The sequence below is a fragment of the Dromiciops gliroides genome, chromosome 5 (assembly GCF_019393635.1).
Source record: "Dromiciops gliroides isolate mDroGli1 chromosome 5, mDroGli1.pri, whole genome shotgun sequence".
In the NCBI taxonomy this organism is placed as follows: domain Eukaryota; kingdom Metazoa; phylum Chordata; class Mammalia; order Microbiotheria; family Microbiotheriidae; genus Dromiciops; species Dromiciops gliroides.
The window spans coordinates 14385132-14401545 of NC_057865.1; the positions used below are offsets into that span (position 1 = coordinate 14385132).

At 41.9% G+C, this 16414-nt stretch overlaps 1 protein-coding gene across 1 annotated transcript in view; it reads left to right on the forward strand.

Annotated features, from left to right (window-relative positions):
* KLHL7 (kelch like family member 7) overlaps positions 1-16414 on the forward strand; it is a 48290-nt gene that overhangs the window by 22230 nt on the left and 9646 nt on the right. Inside the window, 2 exon segments of the mRNA XM_043969251.1 lie at positions 887-1061; positions 6586-6728. Coding sequence (XP_043825186.1) covers positions 887-1061; positions 6586-6728 — 318 coding nt within the window.

The window sequence follows — 16414 nt, forward strand, 5'->3', positions numbered from 1 at the left end:
GAATTGTTCTGAAAAGGCTGGGGTGCACATAGGTCTTTTTGTGGTACAAATATTTTCAATGATAATAAGAGAGATCTATTCAAAGCAGCTGCACTGAAATGGAAAAAGGCACAGATAATATGAGTTGCTAACTTCTAATTGAAATTGATACAGGAAGTAGAATTTAAGGTAGAGCTGTGGTTGTTATTATCATTATTTACACTATGTGACTTACCAAGTATGATAAGTGACCTCTGGTTTTGAGGTCAGTATGTGATTTTATTTCAGGAGGCTTCTGGGGACATTGAGACAACCTTCTTAAAGATGGGACTGGAGATAGATGTACAAGTTGTCACAGTCCAGCAGAGTAATTGGCATTTAATTCCACACATGAAGATTTACGAAACCTTTATGCACATGTCCATTTGAACCTGATAATAACCACTAGAAGGAAGAGACTCTAGGATTATTGTCCCATTATTACAGAGGAGAAAGCTGAAGTCCAGGGAGGCTGAGTGTCTCTGGCAGTTCCACTGACCAGCCAAAAACTTATTTACTTACAAACAACTTCCAAGGGAGGCCCTGCCGCAGAAGGGCAGGGGGGACATGGAGTTCTGGTAACAGGCACCAGAATGAGTTCATGGTTAAGGATGCAAGAGTTTTTCTTTCAGGACAAGATTGGATTTACTTGTAGTGATTAGCTCTAGTAAACCAACATGTTACAAGTGGATTTCAAGGTGTCTAAAATATGGAGACATCACATGTATGCTTGGAGGCTCTAGCGAGCTCCAGGGCCACCCATGTGTGCTGGGGTGGGGGGAGGAGGGTCAGCAAAGCCATTTGGGAAATAGTGTTTGCCCCAGCACAACTCTGACTTTGCTTTCTCATTGTTCTTTTTTGGCTTTAGGTATATGATGCTGCAGTCAGGTGGCTGAAATATGATGAACCCAACCGGCAGTCATTCATGGTCGACATTCTTGCTAAAGTCAGATTTCCCCTCATATCAAAGAATTTCTTAAGTAAAACGGTACAAGCTGAACCACTAATTCAGGACAATCCCGAGTGCCTTAAAATGGTGATAAGTAAGTAAGTTGCCTTCATATCCATCTATAAGCTAAGTCATGTTACCAGCTTTTTCTTCTCTATCCATTCAACAAATATCTACTGAAAGTCAACCCAGTGCCTTCCCTTCAAGGAGTTTCCAATCTAAAGGAGAGAAATGGCTTGTATATTCACATAACAAGTCTAATGCACAGTGGAATGTGAACGTTCTTGGTGAGGTCAAAGGAGGGGAAGATTGCTCTTGGCTAGTGGGAGCAAGGGGAACATCACTGAGGGAGGTGGAATTTGAGCAAGGCCTTGAAGGAAATATTAGATGAGCAGAGCAGCTGTTCAAGGAAGGCTCTGCCAGACAGAGGGGAGAGTGTGATCAAAGGCATGGAGGTTGGAAAGCACAAGGCAGAGAATGGCTAAAGCTAGGAAGCTTGAAAGGGCCTTGACTCCAGACTAAGGAAATGAGATTTGCTTCTTTAACAGTAGTGGCCACTGCAGGTCTTTGTACAAGGGAATGTTTTGATCAGGGCTGTATTTTAGGCATATCTGGTAAAGAATGTATGGGAGAGACTGAAAGGAGAAAAGATTGTAGGCAGGGACACCACTGGAGCAGCAATGGGAATGTGAACTGGACCAATACAAGTGTGAGTAGAAAGGAGGAGACAGAATTGAAAGATGCTGGAGGTGAAGAGGAGTAAGAGGCTGAAGAGCCTGCCAGACAACCAAGAATATGGTGTGCTGGTCACAAGACTAAGGAAGTCAGGAAGACAAACAGCCATTTGGACATACTATATTTGAGCAGTGTGTGAGACATCTGGGTAAAGATAAGCTGCAACGAGATGGAAATCTGCAGCTGGACAGAGAAGTTGGATTGGGGAGATCATTCACATGATGGTGATAGCTGGAGGGGGAAGATGAGGCAGTCAAAGGAGGGTATGTAGAAAGAGAAGAATGTTAATAAATGGAACTATGGGAATGTCTATGTTGAGGGGGTGAGGTTTTTTTTTCTGAAAGCATCCTGCTCATCACTTCTTATTGCACAATAGTATTCCATCCCCATCATATACCATAACTTGTTCAATCATTCCTCAATTGATGGGTATCCCCTCAATGTTCAATTCTTTTCCACCACAAAAAACCCCCACTGAAATGAATATTTTTGTATATATAAGTCCTTTTCCTTTTTCTTTAATCTTTTGGGGTACTGAGTAGTGACATTGCCTGGGTCAAAGGGTATGCCAAAGTTTTATAGCCCTTTGGGCACAGTTCCTAATTGCTCTCCAGAGCAGTTGAACCAGTTCACAAATCAACAACAGTGCATTAGTGTCCCCTGCTTTTCCACATTCCCTCCAACATTTATCATTTTCCTTTTCTGTATCTTAGCCAATGTAATAGGTATGAGGTGGTACCTCAGAATTGTTTTAATTTGCCTTCCTCTAATCAAGATCGATTTAGAGCATTTTTTTCATAAGACTATAGATTGCTTTGATTTCTTCTTCTGAGAACTGCCTGTTTGCATCAATTGAAGAATGGCTCTAGTTTTTATAAATTTGAACCCAGTTCCTTATGTATTTGAGAAATGAGGCCTTTATCAGAGAAACTTACTATAAAACTTGTTGATATTAATTCATTGTCTGTGGGTACCTTTTAGCAAAAATGTAGTTTCCCACATTATCTACTTTAATTAGGTTTATTTTTTCTTTTTCTTTGTCTGATTGCCACCTGTGCCTTTTTTTTTACTTCAGCTGACGCCTAATGGATTCTGTTCTAGCCCCTTATTTTAAAACTCTGTGTGTGTGTGTGTGTGTGTGTGTGTTTCTTTTTCAAGTGTGTCTCTTGTAAACAGCATACTGCTGGATTCTGGTTCTAAACTATTCTGCAATCCACTTCCATTTTATGGATGAGTTCACTCATTCACATTCACAATTATGATTACTGTGTATTCTCTCATCCTATTATCCTTCCTCTCCTCCTCTCTTTTACCCTGTGTCTTCCCCAAAAGTCGGTTTTGCTTCTTTCCAATGCCTCCCTTAATCTGCCTTCCTTTTTATCAACATCTCTCCGCAACTTGCTCTTATCCCCTTCCCCTCCTACCTTCCATGTTGGGTAAAATAGATCTTCTAATCCAACTGTGGATATGTATGGTGTGTGTGTGTATTCTTTCCTTTTTGAACCAATTCTGATGAGACTGATGTTCAAGAGTTTCCCTGCTATTCACTCTCCTCCCATTTCTCCTCTACACTGTAAAAGCTTTTCCTTTCACTCTTCTTTTATGTGAGAGAATTTTCCCCCATTTTTCCTAAAGAGAGATCTTTTTGTTACAGTCCCTAGAATATTCTTATGCGTACTAAATAAGCCAAATAAGAAACAGTTCACATAAGTAGACCATTGCCTAACATTCAAAAGCTTTCTTCAATAGGGGTCTTAGTACTGTACTTTGTTTTTGCTATCTGTCTAAGGATGAACCTTCTTTCACTAAAGGAGTAGACTAGAGGGCAGTGTGGCTCATTGATGACCTCAGAATGCATTATATGTCAGTCATTCAGCACAACTTTATTAAGCATCTACACTATGCCAGGGACTGTGCTGGATTCTGAGGCTACAAATACCAAAGAATGCAATGATCCCTATTCTCAAAGAACTAGTCTGATAGGTGGACTGATAAATTCACATTCATTCAACACAAATTGTGACCTGAAGAATTCTTTTGCCTCTATAGCCTTCAAAGCAGGAGACTTTGCCTTGTGGTTGGCATCCAAGAGATTAGCTTTTTTGCTTAAAATATTTCTTGATGATAAAAAATACTTTTTGTCAGTTCAGTCAACAAACATGTATTGTGAGCATACTGTGGTCAACAAATACTTGAGATTGTCTTTGGTTTTTCCTTAAATAGGTATCATCAGGCAGTTCTGTACTGTTACTCTGAGTACCCATGAGATACTTTGTACAGAACATCAAGGGCTTCTAAGATAGAAGAGCCATTGGGTAGCATTTCTTGGCACACTAAAATTTCCCTGCAGTTGGCTCATTTAGAACAAAGAGCATTGTTTCATTTATCCAATTAAATGAGTCTGATTAGTAGTGGAATGTGGACCTTTTTATAGGAGTCTTTTTCAGATATTTGGACATTTGTATTTTTCACCAACATGTCTTAACTTTGATTCTTAGATGCTTATCCTAAATAGTTAAGATCAAGAGTTGGTGCTATCATAATCAACAGCTTTTAAAAACGGTATCAGTGATCAGTTTTTTCGTTCAGATAGTTTTTTACTTTCCTTTTGCTGGAAGTCACTGTGGCACAGTGGAAAGGGGCCAGATTTGAAGTTAGAAGACCTGGGTTCAAATCCTCGCTCTACAGCTCACCTAACTCACTGTAGCTTTTGTGACTTTGGGCGAGTCACTGCATCTCGGGACCTGGCTCCTCACCGAATCAAATGAAGAGTTTCATCAACTCTGGAGTCCCCTTCCACCTTGAAACTTCTGTTACTGACTTAATTTTTTTTTTACTCCCAACTATAATTTGAGAGAATCAAGAAATATTTTGCCCGAATAATTTCCTCTCCTATTCCAAGACTGCCAATAAGGGAGGGAGTTGCTATTTCCCACTGACTGGAGCAGAGTGACAAGAAGAATGAGTCAACGATCTTCTGTTCCTGGCCTCTTGCCTGTCCTTCTGACTCCTCATTGATCTTCCCCTTCCCATGCCCCCACAGGCTAGGGGTACAGTGGATGCTAGCCTTGCTCATGTGCATCCAAGTCTTTATCAGACCAAAGCAGATAGGCCACCAAGTACAGAGAATGGGAGGAGGCCCAGTCTGGCCCTGTCAGTGGTGTCCGCTGAAACCTGACAAGATGAAATAGATAGAAGGCTCTAGAAGGGTAACCCTTATTTCACTAAAGGAGCAAGACTAGAGGGCACTGTGGAGTGACACTGTGTATTAAGATATGCTCCTGTGAGGATATTTGGTGGAGAGCATTTGGGTGAAGATCAACAGTGGCAGAAGAGAGCATATGCTCCTCAGGATAAACTCTAAACCACTTGTATAGGAAGAGTAAATAGAGGGCTTCGGGTAGCACCTCACAGGTCTACCACGGCAGCAGGAGGTATACTAGAGCCTGATCTCAGGCAAAAGGAAAGCACCTGCCTATAGAGGAGCCAGCTCTGGCAGCTGCTCCTCTTGGTTGGATTCCCAACAATCAAGAGGCACTCATCGCTGGGGCTAGAAATGATGGAAACCTGAAGGGGAAATGAACATTCAGTCTCAGAATTTGTTATAGAGAAGGACCATACCAGGAAGAATTTGATGTTAGCCAGAGGCTTCAGAGAAAGCTTAGGTGGGATCCCACAGATTGAAATGCTATGGGGGAACTCAGCCCAGGAAGGAATATGAAGCTCTCAGGAATGAATTAGGAGGGTAAAAAGAAACAGTTTCTGACAAGAGCATGGGCAGAATAATCTACAGAGCCTAATAGGACTGTACGGGACCATGTAAATGAGCTTTAAAAAAATATGTATAGAAATTGGAGGCAACAGCACTTCATAGGATGAATAAAACCAGCAAGAATAGTCTTGTCAGATAGTACCCCAGAGGTCAGAAGTCAGAGATAAGATGTTGTCAGTCATGTCTGACTTCTGGTGACCCCGTGGACCACAGCACATCAGACCCTTCTATCTTCCACTATCTCTGGCAGTCTGTCCAAGTTCATGTTTGTTGTTTCCCGTGATGCCATCTCTCCCTCTCCTCCCCTGACATCCCCTTTTCCTTTTGTCTTCAATCTTTCCCATATCAGGGGACTTTTCCCAGTGTGCCCCATCTTCTCATTATGTGGCCAAAGTAGGTAAGCTTAGGCTTCAGTATTTGACCTTCCAGTGAAGAGTCTGAATTAGTTTCTTTAAGTATTGAGCAGTAAAGTGATATTAAGACCATCTCACTGCCTCTACATTGGTCACCAGGCCTGACTTATATCCTCAGATTCTTAAAGAATAGACTTAGGATTACTTAGCTATGTTGAGCAACCTTTGGAAGATTATGGGAAACTAATGGAAGAGGTCGAGTTATATAAGGAGCAGTGAAGGAATGGAGCTTTTGGGGCCTAGAGGAGGCTCAGGGGGGTGTGATTTGAAGGACTATCATGAACAGGATAAGGTAGAATAATCAATGAGGCAAGTTTAGGTTTTAACAATAAGAGCTGTCCCAGAATGGAATGGGCTGTGGACTCGGCTACTGCCACACACCCACCTCCCATTCAGGGGTCCTTTGAGGACACTAGAGAAGGTAGTCTTATTCAGTCTTATTTTATTATCAGTTGGACTAGGTGGCCCTGAGGTATCTGCCAACTCTGTGTCTGTGATTCAGAATAAAGAAGGTTCCTAAGGGTGGTGGTGGGACTAGACCCCAGCTTCATTCCTTCTACCAGTTCCCTTCTTCCAATTTTAGAGGAAAACTATGAGGAAAATCATGTGAGGAAATGTGACACAGTGGCTGTGACCATAGGTTTTCAAAGGGGTCAGGAATCTGAAGTTCTTAGCAGTAAATAGTCATCTCTCTCTAGGTGGGATGAGGTACCATCTGCTTTCCCCAGAGGATAGAGAAGAATTGGTAGAAGGCACACGGCCTCGAAGGAAAAAGCATGACTATCGGATTGCCCTGTTTGGAGGATCCCAACCACAGTCCTGTAGATATTTCAATCCAAAGGTAACTGAATTCTCTCCCCTTTCACCCAGGACCCATTCCAGAAGCCTTGGCACCAACAGAGCAGGCATTTGTGGGTATCATCCGAGTGAATGAGGGAGTGAATCTCTCCAAAGTTTTCTCCTTTTCTTCCAAACTTGTCCAAGGTTTCCATCTGTACTTCCAGCTGTGTTTGCCTAAAATACATAAAACAGTGAGATTGAATGAGTGGGTGAGAGACCATTAGGTTCCCCCTTTTATGTCCTCTTGAGGAAGGCTTTAGCTAGTCAGTATCTGTCCAAAGCATTTCTCTGGGACCCCTATTGAAGTCTAACCTCATTAACAGCCAGTAACTGATTGGGAATTATTGCCAACTAGTAAGCTGGACTTTTTTCCTTCCTCCATTATTCCCTCCTGTAGAGACCAGTTGAAAGGTGAAATTCCAAATTATTCCTTTCTCTTCATAAGCTACAGCATGAGGAACAGAGTGGGTTTCTTCTAGTAGTGACATGTTAGGCACCTTCAGCACTAAGCAATCCATCTCCTCGGGGCCCTGGAGAATTGTCACCCTGACAAATTGGTCTCCCCCTCATAGCACAACTGGCAGGCCCCGGCTGGTTAACATTTGCAAGGCCTCTACATGCTCAGAAGAAACTTCATTTGGGGACATTACTAGGCAGAAAAATGATGCATGAGCTTTGGAGAGTTTGTTCGTGGTGATGAGGGCTGGGGAGAAAAATGAAGCTCCTTGTAATCCATTGTTCTTGGATATCTGTTTCTTCAGACCGCACATATCCACTGTCTCAATTCCAGTGTGGCTAAAGCTATTGGAAATAATTACATCCCTGTAGATTTAGAAGGCCTATCAGTGAAGCTTCTCTTTATTAGGACCAGAAAGGCCAAGGACCCTGCTGACATCTAATTTCAGGTGGAAAGAACATTTAGAAATCAAATAAAAATCCTCTAAGGGTAGCCTGGAAGGAACCAGAGAGAGGCTCCCTTTTGCAGATGAGAAAGCAAAGGATCAGAAAAGTTATCTCAGTTGTTCCAGTTATCCTCCTGGTCCATGAGCACACAGAACCCAAACATGGCTTTACCTCAGGACAGAATGCCACTTAGCCAAGGCTGCCTGCCAGGGAGAGGAAGGAGGGGAATGGGAAGCTGGAGTGGAGAACAGATCTTTTAAGAATATGATTAGGAGGCCTGGAAATGTGTTCTATGGGGTAAATTTGGAATTGGGTGGTTTTCCCCATGTTTTCACTCATTTCTTTGTTCATTTGGAAAGAAATAACCATCATTCACACACTTAGGGTTGTGAGGGAACATGAGAGAGTGTTTTCCTTGGCAATTTGCAGAAAGAATGGAACTCTTAGGTGTTCTACTCCCCGCCCCAGACCATTAGGCCTCAAGTTCTCACTCTCTTTGGAAGGAAGAAACTCTTCACTGAGCCTCTGATCACTTGTAGACTGAATGCCCTGGACTCTCAGCCATTAGTCTTGCTTCCCCTGAAGCACAGAGGACTGGAATCCCTTTGTGCCAATCTGAAGAACCACTATTATTGCTTCATTTTGTGAATATCAGTCTTGAAAGTTTTTATTTTTACCACTTTCTGTTATTTAAGTGTCACTTCTTGACATTAGTGGGTAAATTCATTGAAGTTCCTCTCTTCAATAACAAAAAAACTGGTTTCACAACAGATCACTGAAAAGAACGTTCCAAAGCACAAACTATCCATAGATATCATAAGATCATGGACCTAAAGTTGGAAAGGGCCTCAGGCCATCTCATTTTATAGAGGAGGAAACTGAAGTCCAGCAAGGTTCAAATTTGCCATGGGTCAGAGCAATCACCCAAGGCTAGATTTGCATCTGTGTTCTCTGCCAGGCTATATGTCACAGTACACCAGATGTGTTACATGAGAAATAGAAGGCTTGGCCAATTTGTTACAGCCTGAGACTTCCCATTTATGTAAAGGATTCTGGATTCAGTGTGATGAAGCCATTGTAGCAATGCCTCGGCCATACCAGCCAAGGATGGGGGTGACTATTTCCAGCGGGAGAAATTATAGGGAGCATTTACTTAATTGAATTACATGGAATTAGGCCAATAATCCTTAAACTAAGATGCAGAGATTTATTTTTAAAAGAACTCAGAAATGGTTCCTTGCCCATCAGTAGTGACAGAATTCTATTTTAATTACAATGTGAAAGTCAGTGGGACAATGTTATGTACTGAGACAGGAAGCAAGTGATTATTTTGTTACTGTATTGAGTTGAAATGCTACCTTTGTTCAGACACTAGTTATTTTTCTGAAGCCTGCTGGATTCTCCCCTTGGAATTGTTTGTTCAACCAGTACCAAGTGTCAGTGGTCTTCTCCCCACCCCATTACTCTGTAGCTGTAAGTCTGCAAATCTACAGGGAGGGCTGTTGATACCTGAATCCAAACTGACATGAATAGCAGAGGCAGACCTTTGAGCATGGATCCCTCTGGTCTGCTAATGAGCTGAATTCAGGAAAGAAAAAGGAGCGTGGACTCATCTTTCTCCCTGGGGAAGATCCTAGGCATTCCAAGTTTTTGTCTTCCCCTGTTCTTCCTTCCGCCTCCTCCTCCCCCCCTACTAGGCCCAGAGCATCATCGGGACAGTGTAGGCATGGTGGCTATGGAGAAGCCTGAAATGAAAAGGAAAAAAATGTCACAGCTGCTTGGAACTCTTTTATCAGAAACCCCATCATCAACAAACATAAAAATTCAATATGGAAAGAACAAAAAAGAGGATTATGTGAGAGGCTGTGGCTTTCTGTCATATACATTGTTTTTTAAAGAAAAATATGCCTAACTTCAGTGAAATAGTTTGTGCCTCCTTCTGTGTTGCTTTTTGTTTTCTTCAATTAAAAAAAAAGTATTGATGCTCTTAAAAGAAATTACCACTTGTCCCCCCTCCCCTTCAGAGAAAACCCCTCCCTTGTAACAGATGCATATTCAAGCACAGCAAATGAGAAGGGAGAGAGGGAATAAGCATTTAAGTGTCTGCTATGTTGTGCTTTACAAACATCATCTCATCTGATTCTTACAACAACCCCGAGAGGCAGGTGCTGTTATTAAACCTACTTTAAAGTTGAGGAAACTGAGGCAGACAGAGGTTCAATAACTTGTCCTGGGTCACATGACTTGTAAGCATCTGAGGCTGTTTTTGATCTCAAGTCTTCCTGACTCCAAGCCCAGTGCTCTCTCCACTCCTGCCACCAGCAGCAGCAAGCTGCCTTAGAACAAACACATTGTTGCTACACCAAGTGAAGCAACACGTGAGGTTCTATGACCTCATCTCAAGATTTCATTAGGAACCCTGGCAGACCCGTAAGGATCACTTAACATGAAGTTCAGTGTGGTTCTTCACTTACTAAGGGACTGCATTAAATTTAGTCATCCCCACTACCCTAACCATCTGGGATATGGTTCTTCACATTGACCATTCAAGTCATCAAATCCTTTCCCAACCCTTTATGAAACTTCCTTTTCTATATGAAGTATAGAATTATGGGGCTCTTATGAGTGACACTTTATCAAATACAAAAGGCCCAAGCCTTTGAAATGAAATAAATTGATATTTTTGTCTTTTGTTTTCATATTCCCTACATTTGCTATTGTTTTTGCCCACCCTTTTCCTAGAGCTTCTAAGATAGGAGGGGAAATAATAGCTCTGGCAAAAAAGCCCATGGAGCAGAAGAGTGTGGCATTATAGGCAGTGTTCCCTGCTCCTTGTTCCCCCAGCTCTGCCAAGGAGGAGGGAAGTACTGTCTCATCTGATTTGGGGGTGTGATGTTTAAAATATAAATGTGGGATGTCTAAAAAAAAATCTAATGTGTGGTTGCCTTAAATTAGAAGCTTTAGCACCAGTCTTTGGGCATTAAGCATTTGTTTTGGTTTTGGGTTTTTGGGGTTTTTTGCAGGGCAGTGAGGGTTAAGTGACTTGCCCAGGGTCACACAGCTAGTAAGCTTCAAATGTCTGAGGTTAGATTTGAACTCAGGTCCTCCTGAATCCAGGGCTGTTGCTTTATCCACTGCACCACCTAAGCTGCTCCCCATTAAGGATTTATTAAGGCATACCAGGTATTAGTAAAAAGGAAAACACATGGAGTTCAGAAAGTTAAGAAAAGGCCTCTCTAGCCTAGAGTTCCAGCCTGGTCTGGTTCTTCCTCAAGTCCTCCACCACGAGCTTGCTTCAACCATGAACTCCCTCAAACTGAGTGTGGAAGCTTGCTGTAGAGGCGGTCCTTACACACTGCTTCAAGCGGATTGAGGCATCATCCAAATCCATTGGTTCACTGGACTTGAAGGTGGTCTCCAGTTAAGTTCAAAGTCTTTAGCTTCTGAGAACAATACCTCTTTAAGGGCCAGCTGGGTGTGGTTACAATCTAATTAACTTGAAGTAGGCTAATCAGCAATCAATCACTCTCACTTAATTCAATCAGTTTAGATTAATCTCCAGGTGAGCCTTTGAGTATCTGCCAAATCCTATTATTTTCTCACAGGAGAAAGGCTCATGTCTAGGACCCGAAATTTGATTCTCTGTCTATGGACCCCATCACTTCTTCTCTTCTGCCTTCTTCTACCCAGCCAGTCCTTTAAGGTGCCTCTTGAGGCTCCCCTCCTCCATGAAGCCTTCCCAAGCATGGCATAGTGCAGAGAAAGCTGTTCTTAGAGAATTGAAGATACCCTCTCAGGACCCAGGCTTAAAGAGTATAAGTCATAGGGAATGTACTGATCTCTACTGGTAGGGAGAGGTTTTTTTACTTGATTATATGTGCACACATGTGTAATATACACATACACATATATTTTACTTTTTTACATACATATGTATATGTATTTCTCTCACACACACATGTACAAGAGAAAGAACCCTCTAGAGCCTGTGACCCTGACTGCAGTGCTATAAAAAGTTTTCACCTGCTATCAATCAGCTAATGGGGGGGTTAATTTTAAGAAATCAAAACTGATACCTGTTCTTTAATACCATATAGAGTTCCAGCTGCCCAGATTTTTGTTAATACAGCAATCTGCCTGGTAATGAGAGATGGGGGGGGGGGGACCCACAGAGTTAATTTAATTAAAAGCTTCTCTTCATCCAAGACAGCCATGCAGAAAACTGAAGACATTGTCTGCCAAAGACCAGCCCGGCTGGGCACACAGAGCTGGGCATTTGTAGGTCAGTCACTCTGGAAAGCATCTGTGACTGGGAGAGGATTCAGGGCATCAGGATAATTGCTTGAAGCTAATAGGTCATAATGTTGCTCACTGATCTAAAGCCAAATTTAAAAATCATTTCATAGCAAGTTCCCCTGGTAGAGAAGTGGCATGGTAGATAAGATGAGGATGGGAGTGCCCTTCCCTGTCCATTACATTCTTTCATTATTAACTGTTCAGAAAAGACTCTGGCAAGACCTGGCACCTGATGCTCCCCTGACAAGGTGCTTCAAGATTTGGCTTCCAGGGACTCTGGTTAAAATGGAGTACTTTAAAGGGTGGGACAAGGGAAGAGCCCTTCATGATATATTACTTTAGCTGTGATTCTTAATTAGTAATTATCTTGAGCTAGTCCCTGGTGTCCCCTTTGACCCTTTGCTATTTTAGCTGATCTTTAACTACTGGGAAATGGCCCATTTGCATGCTGTTGTTAATGAAGCCTAATTGTACCTAACTACTTCCAGCATCCCTAAGTCTAGGGGCCTTTTGTTACTGAACAGAAGACTTCAATCATGAGATGAGCATATTCTTCCTCCGTGGCTGTTCATTAACCCTTTTCCTCCTTGGGGAGTGGGACTCATTTAGTAGGCTCTCTTTGTCAGGCTCTGTGGCCTTGCCAGAAACATTCGGAGCTGGTCCAAAAACCAGCTCAGAGTTAATTAGGTCCTGTCCTCCCAAGTCACACTTTTACTAGTTATAAAACTACATTATACATTGTAGTTTATTTGCGATACACATATAAATACAAACTTCAGTGTAGATTAAGGCACCACAATTTATTTGGCCATTTCCCAATCAAAGGATATCGTCTTTCCAGTTCTTCACTCCAACAAAAATATGCTACTATAAACATTGGTACATATGGGACCTTTATATTGTGAACTTCCTTGAGGCATATACCTTCCAATAGAATCTTTGGTTCAGATGGTATAGACATTTCAAGCTAATTTTCATCATTTCAAGCTGATTTTCAGCTCTACCAATTAGTGCATGAGTCTTTCCACAGCCTTGCTGTCATTGACAATAACAACAACCACAGTAAGCATTTTTAGACTGTTTTAAAGGTCTGCATTTGTCATCTTTGCCAATTACCTAGGTGTGAAGTGAAATGGGGTTTTGTTTCGTATTCCTCATTCATGGTGATTTGAAACAGTCTTTTATATGGTGGTCAGTGGTTGGCCATTCTTTTGAGAACTATTTATTCAGATCCTTTGGTCATTTATCCATTGGGAAATGGCTTTGGGTTGTACACAGTAGTTAGTTCCCTATATATTTTGGATCCCCACCACTCTTGAACCCTCCAAGTCCTACCCTTTTTTCCAGGCCAAGCTGAAGGCCCATCTCCTCCAGGATGCCTTCCCTGATTGATCTCCTACAACCCACTTGATCATATATTGAAATATGTTATTATTTCATCCCCTCATGTACAGCATGAGCTCCTCAACACAAATATGGAGAGATGTGGACAGTTGGAGAATTGGTGGGGGAAAGGATAATTAAGGATTTACCCTTCTTTCTTCTCTTCTACCCTCCCTCCCCCCATTATTTCTGCCTCCTCACTGCATTTTCTTTTGCTTGGGGATTTCCTAAATTTCCATTTTGAAAGATTTTTCATCCTAGGGTCTTTTTCTGCAGAGAATCATGTCCAATCTTTCTTTACTGGAGAAATAATCCATTCAGTAGCAACATTTCATTTCACTTGGCTTGTGTCAAATTAGTCAGATCCCAGCATCCGGTCTTTAGCTATGACCTATGTATTGAGGATTCTGTACTTGGGGGTCTCTAAATAGAGGAGAGCTCCTAGAGACCAAGTTGTAAGTGTAAATGTGTTTGCCTTCCTCCTGATTAAATTTTTATCATTTTCTCATGCTTCAGTTTGTTAGGAGAAAACATCGGTTGAATTCTAGTCATTGCAACATAACCATATTCTACAAATAACTGTTCATTCTCTACTTTAATCACAAGGAATTAGTTCACTTCAAATACAAACTCTTTTCTTAATGATTTGCCTCTTTGGTCCCTTAATAATAATAATAATATCTTCTTTTTGCATAACCCCTGACATTTTTCAAAGTGTCTCCATAACCATGATCTCATTTGATCAGGCTAAAAGCAACCAAACATTTTATTGGCAAAGAAAAAACTTTTGCCAGCTTCTAGATCCCTGTAAATTATATTGACTTGGAAAGGCTGCTCTTCTGAATAACTTTAGGAAGCCTCAGTTTCCTGGCCACCATCAGTCGGGGTGAGGGGGAGCACTGGAAGATAGGTGAGTTGTCTCGAGAGTTTCATTAGTCAAGTCTTTTAAAAAAATGTTCACTCTTACAGTGTGTTCCAGAAGGAAATCAATGCTTTCAATCAGTTGAATGGGGAGGAGCACCTTGTCAGCAACATGCCCTACTCATGAAATTGGTTTGGCTGTGTTTTTCTCTTGGTTACTTCAGCCAAACTAGGATGAAGAGTGAATTTTAGGAGGCCATGAGAGTTAACTCCTTCACCACTGAGGGACAGCCCACTCTGCAGGTCATCATCATTATCATCACTAGCATTTACCTATCACCTGCCAAGTGCCAGACATGGTGCTAAAGGCTTTATTATATTATCTCTGATACTCACAACAGCCCTGGGGCTCTTAACAACCCCATTTTTTTATAGTTGAAAAAATGGAGGCAAGCAGAAGCTAAGTGACTTGCCCAAGGTCACATAGCTATTAAGTGTCTGAGGCTAGATATGAACTTGTCTTCCTAACTCCAGAGCCAGTGTTCTACCCACCATGCTACCTGCTTCCTAGGCTGATTCTGAGGGTGGTTTCTAAGGAAGGCAAAGAGATAGACAGCATCTGTTCCAGAAGAGCTGTCAAAATCCCAGAAGTAGAACTGTAGCCATTAAGGTCATCACACAGGCATCATCACATATCATTTAAGGATCCTGGAGGATTATAACATTAGTGTTTTTATGTTGGTGCATGACAAGCAGAGCATGCCTGAGCATTCCGAGTCATGCCAGGGAGACGGCACCCCTCCAGTCCACAGACACCTCTTTGTGTCACAGCTGATGGAAAAGTCTCATGTGCCCCTGGCCAGCACGACCCAGACTGTCATTCTGTACTCAGAGGGATCTTCCTAAAGTATAGGTCTGACCATGTCACCCCCACCTCAGTAAACTCCGTTGGCTCCTCATCACCTCCAGCATCAAACAGATACTAGGCAGCTGGTGGTTTGGTGGAGAAAGCTCTAGACTTAGAAATGGTGCCTCGGGGCAGCTAGGTGGCACAGTGGATAGAGCACTGTCCCTGGATTCAGGAGGACCTGAGTTTAAATCCAACCTCAGACACTTGACACTTACTAGCTGTGTGACCCTGGGCAAGTCACTTAACCCCAATTGCCTAACCAAAAAAAAAAAAAAGTAAAAGTCAATGAAACTTAAAAAAAAACTAAGAAATGGTGCCTCAGACACTTACTAGCTGTGAAACTCTGGGCAAGTCACTGATTCTCTTCATGCCTCAGTTTCCTAAATTGTAAAATAGGTGTAACAATAACACCTCCCAAGATTGTTTTGAGGACAAAATAAGATGATGATTCTAAACTGTTTCACAAACTATAAAGCATTATAGAAATGCTATTAATGGTAGTTATTATTAAAATTAATGAAAACATAAATAATTATTAATTATCAATATTCAATTGGTCAATGGATTTTTTATTCAATTAAGCACCTACTATAAGCCAGGTACTGTGCTAAGTAATTGGGATAAACAGAAATAGAAAATATAGTCTCTACCTTCAAGAAGTTCACAATTTAATGGGGGAGAAAACATGCAATTAACTGCACAAACAAGCTATGTGCAGGATAAATAGGAAATAATGAACAGAGAGAAGGCACTAGAATGAAGAGAGATCTTGCTGTGGAAGGTGAGTTTGAACTAAGACTTGAAGAGAGCCAGGAGGCAGAGATGAGGAGGAAGGGCATTCCAGGCATAGGGCATAGCCAGGGAAAATGCCTGGATTCTGGAGATGGACGAAGGAGGCCGGTATCACTGGATGACAGGGTATTAGGTAGGACGGAAGGTGTAAGAACACTGGAAGGAGGAGCAGATTGTGAAGGTCTTTGAGCATTAGAGGATTTTGTGTGTGATCTTGGAAAGAATAGGGAGCCACTACAACTGACTGAGTAGGAGAGTGATGGAATCAGATCTGTACTTTAGGAAGGTCCTCTTGGCAATTGGGTTGGGGGTGGGACAGGCAGCCCCACCAGCAGGGAGCTTCTTGAGGAACTGAAGGCAGACTCGGGCTTCCTGTTTTGTCTTCAACCATCAATGCAATCTTGCATCTTTTGTCACTTTAATTCTTTTATCCAATGAGCTTCAAGGGTCTGTGCCAATTGGGGGGGGGGGGTGGGAGGTGAAAAAAATATGGGAGTGAGTTTACATTAGAAAACGAAAGCTGTTTTCACCATCAAAAGTGC